Source organism: Glossina fuscipes, unplaced genomic scaffold (genome assembly GCF_014805625.2).
Source record: "Glossina fuscipes isolate IAEA_lab_2018 unplaced genomic scaffold, Yale_Gfus_2 118262, whole genome shotgun sequence".
Taxonomy (NCBI): domain Eukaryota; kingdom Metazoa; phylum Arthropoda; class Insecta; order Diptera; family Glossinidae; genus Glossina; species Glossina fuscipes.
The window spans coordinates 4,609-8,994 of NW_024006263.1; the positions used below are offsets into that span (position 1 = coordinate 4,609).

The following is a 4,386-nucleotide window of genomic DNA, read 5'->3' on the forward strand; positions in this document are numbered from 1 at the left end:
ATTATTATTAGTATTATTATTAATTTAGCCGGGGAAATAAATTCTAAAGCCCTAAAGCTCTAGCTTCTTAGGCTATCGGCTTTCTGTAAAATTCAACCGCATCTGAGATTTGTACCCGCGACTCAACGATCGTCGGTGATTCAAAACTAAAATGAAGATTTTCATCGGTACTACATACCCGCCTGATTGGTGGCCCCCGTAGTACCTTTACTTCTCATTGCCTTGTTTGCCGTAACTTATGTCGGGGAAAAAAGAAAGCAGCAGTTGATTGGCCAGATCGGTATCGTAAAATTACATTTTTTATTTATAACCTTTTACTTTGTTGCTTACCACTAGAACTGCCCAAGTATTGGATTTCAATCCTCTTTTCATCATTTTGATCCCGTTTTTTTTATTAAATCGCCATAGACGGAAATATGAAGATCAGAAGGTGAAGTTCGGCGTAAATATTCTTTAATCGATTAAGAACTAATGGGGTAAAAATGGTTGCTATCTACGTACGCACATTCAGTGGGTTAGAAAATATGACAACCCAGAAAAACACCCACACAATTTTTTCGTATTCTTTTTTTTTTAGCTTTTGGTTCCGTGAAAATGTTTTTACGAAAGCTTTCAGTAGGGTTAGGTGGCAAGTAGTCAAATAGCGATTTCCGTTGCATCAACAAACATTACGATGTACATTGGTTTCTATTTTGAGAATAATTTTTGCTTCGCTTCTTATTAGCTCTCTCTGATAGCTACCATCATAACTTTAAAATTAGATTATGAAAATCTACTAAAAGTAGAGATCGCAACTCGGGCCATTGATTTTTTTTCTTTTTTTAATTTAGTGAAAACTTTATAACGGCTGTGGCAATTTTTCAACTCGCAACTATAGCGAAAACTGAACTTCACACGACAACAAGATGTAATTTTTAATAGTTCTTGAAGAACACTACACCATAACAGTAATTTAACATAAAAAAATTAAACGGATCCCTTATAAGGATTTTCAAGGAAATTGACCCTTTTTAGAGCAGATAAATCTAAGTTTTAATATGTGATGGTGAAAATTGACCCATAATAATATAGTAACTTCATACAAAAATGACCTGTAGAAATTTTGGACCGTCTACGCCTATTTTTGTGTCCTGCCCTATGTAAGAATTAATTTTGCACTACATTGCATTTGCGTTTTGGGCCCGCTTGCCCATAAACACGCCCTTGAAAAATTGCCTTGATATAGAAGCAAGATGTAATTTTTGTCTTCTAGAATAAAAATAAGCATTGTGTTCGACAATGTGGTGTAGGGTATTGAACGGTCGGCCTTCTCCGCCTATAATGCTTTTTATTATTTAGCTGCAGCGAGAGATCATTTCCCTCCTTGTGTTAAATATTAATAACCGAAAATTCGAGTAAATGATAAACTTTTTCCGGTTTTTTCACTTTCGCTGAGTTTTACCCTCGTACGGTTGTAAATTATTCGCTGATTTTTAATGAAACTTCAGTAACGATAAAGCTTTATTAGTATTCAATGAATATGTCCTCATATATTTTTATTTATACGTGTCTTTAATATGCTTTGACTTTAAGAAACACTCTTTAAGAAACAGTCGCCTGTTAAAGATATAAATAATATACATATGTGAAGATATTGTCAGTTTGGTTTTGGTAAAACAATGGAAAAATCTGAATTTCGTGTGTAACCACACTAGAACTGTTGCAACTTATAAACCAAAGTCATGAAAGACTAATACATACCGTTTGAAAATTGAATATCATATGGATCCTTCAATAGTCCAACTGTATCTGCATATCATTCCACGAACTTATCGAACGACAGATTATATAAAAAGGAGCAACAAAAAGCGCCTAATCCGCCTATCTCTGGCGCAGTACGAAAGCAATAAAAAATTAATGTTATTTACACAACCAAAGCTCTAATTAATCTTGAGAGCCGGATCCATTTTAAAAGTAGATTTCCATTAGCGTTGAAAATATGTTTTTCTCAGGTATAAAGTGGGATATAAATGTCACAGTCATTTAATCTTAAGATGCTTAACTGCTCCATTAGTCTGCGTTTGCATCGTTTCCGTAATGAAAAAGCATTTATTTCGATTTTATTACATTTCAGTAATAATTTTGATAAGGCATATTGGAGGTAAAAAAGTTCTTTACGTAGTATATAAATAGTTTGAACTGCGTTATGAATTCCGAAAACCCATAAAATCTTATTAATTAGCCAGAAAGAGAAAAAATAAATAATGTTTCCAAAGCGGCGAAAGGGATAAATTTTAAATTTCGACATATTACTTAACTTATTACCCACTTTTGTGTCCAATCATAACTATTTTTTACACAATAAAAAATAGAAGGTTCTCTCTTTTCCAAAGGATTCATGCAATTTCCCTTGCAAATATGTCATACAAAATAATTGCGAATTTGTAAAACAACTTTTACTTTTATGAAAATTTATTACATTTATAATTTTATTCTTTGCCAATCATCCAATAATATTACGGTAATGTATATGTTATTATAAACAATTTTTTTGAAGTGCTTATCTAGATACGCAAATGTGAAGAGAGCTGAAAAGAAATTGGGTGTAACAAGCGAAGTGGCCGGGATGCTTTTATATTAAAAATAAGAAAATTAAATAAATTAATAATAATTGAACAGACAGAAGCATGTTAATGCTAATAAACATAGAGGTGATATATAAGACCGAAGAGAAATTTCAAATGGACGCATACTATTTCTATTGCTGATTACGCATTTAATTATCGAATAAGTTATGGGCAATTTTTTTTTAATAATTTACACTGTGGAAATGTGGATATGTCCATGTTATTGAAAGCAATTGATAGCCAGAAATTATAATTGCAATAATAATTTCTGTGATGGAAAACGCTTGTATACTGTGAAACAATGATAAACGTTTACTCAATCCTGGAGAAGAAAGAACATTACTGGTCAGTTTCCATTATATAAAAAAGTAAGTTGAGTGGTTTCTTTGTACCAGAATAAAATTATCTGGAGTGCATAAATCACTTCGCGTAAATTCAGAAATGTGACGTAAAATTAAACTGTCTAATTTTGATACAAAAAGCATTTTACAAGTCTGATCGCTACAAGAGCTTAAATATTTATCTTGGAAACGAGTTATGCAAATTATACAAAACGAGAAATTTTATTTCAAAGCATCAATAATTTTATCAAATTCGTTTATAATGCTTAGATCGCCACTGCGCTCAACAATATCTTCTGCATTAATCAAATTTTTACTACATTTTATTTCATCCAACGTTTTGCCAGCAAAACGTGCATCATTAAGTTTTACTTTAACCTTAACTTTGGCCAAGCAATCGAGAGAATCAGTGAATTCGTACATATCTAAAATTAAGAATTCGTCATCTGATTGCACTTCATCAATATCTAGATGGACATTCTCATCATCATTGGGGTCGCAACAGAGTCGATCCATGCCTGAAGTTAAAGCCTGCACAGGTTCGTCAATGTTCTCAACTAAACCATTTGTGTCTGTTACTTCATCAGGAACGCTTTTTCCATTGTTGTTGTTTTGAGAGAATATAACCGTAACCATCGAAGACGTACTATCGTCTGAAAATTCTGAATTTCCATGTAGCAAAAATGGTGATGGTGGGTTAATTTGAGCTTTGCTTATATAAAGACTCGCATCAAACAATCCATTAATACTTTTTTCTGCTTTAGGCGATAAGCAAAGAGAATGTTCGATTGTCAAGCACCTATCGCATTTGAAGTCTTCAACCTTTTCTTTGGAATTTTCAAATCCCGGTATGCAAGTCGGATTATGAGCACCAAAGGAGCCACAAAGCTTGCATACGGTCAAAAACCACTTACGTCCTTCTATATATTCAACGTATTCACGCCCTCTAGGACAATTGCATTTTGTCATGTCACAACGATTGTAGCCGCAATGCAAATCTCTGTAGGCATTCGGCTCAAGCTCCCACTTTGCATCACGATCCGGCACAAATATGCCCTGCAGCTTTACCGCATCTCGAAATTCCCCGCTCTTACACCAAATGCATTTCAAATAGTAGCCAGCGCTTAAGGCGTATTTTTGCATGCATAAGTTGTGAACAAACCCATTTTTACAGCACTCGGCATAAATCCAATTTTTAGGATGATAATTGTACATACGCTTAGTGCAGATAAAACACACAGCATGATCGCCGGAACATTTGGAATTCATCAATTGTTGTTGGTAATCATTTAAAGGCAGACAAGCGTGGCAATATGAATTAAATTCTCCCACAAATTGAAATAAACATTCGTTAAGATGGCCACAAGTTATATGAAAATATTTCTTGCATATTTTACAGCCTATTGTGGCGCTAGACTTTGAGCAATATTTGCATATTC

General features: G+C 33.6%; 1 protein-coding gene across 1 annotated transcript; it reads right to left on the reverse strand.

The window, feature by feature from the left end:
• Positions 1-3,169: 3,169 nt before the first annotated feature.
• On the reverse strand, positions 3,170-4,162 carry LOC119644516 (G2/M phase-specific E3 ubiquitin-protein ligase-like). The gene has a single exon (XM_038044079.1). The coding sequence runs from the start codon at positions 4,160-4,162 to the stop codon at positions 3,170-3,172; it is 993 nt and encodes a 330-aa protein (XP_037900007.1).
• Positions 4,163-4,386: the final 224 nt, after the last annotated feature.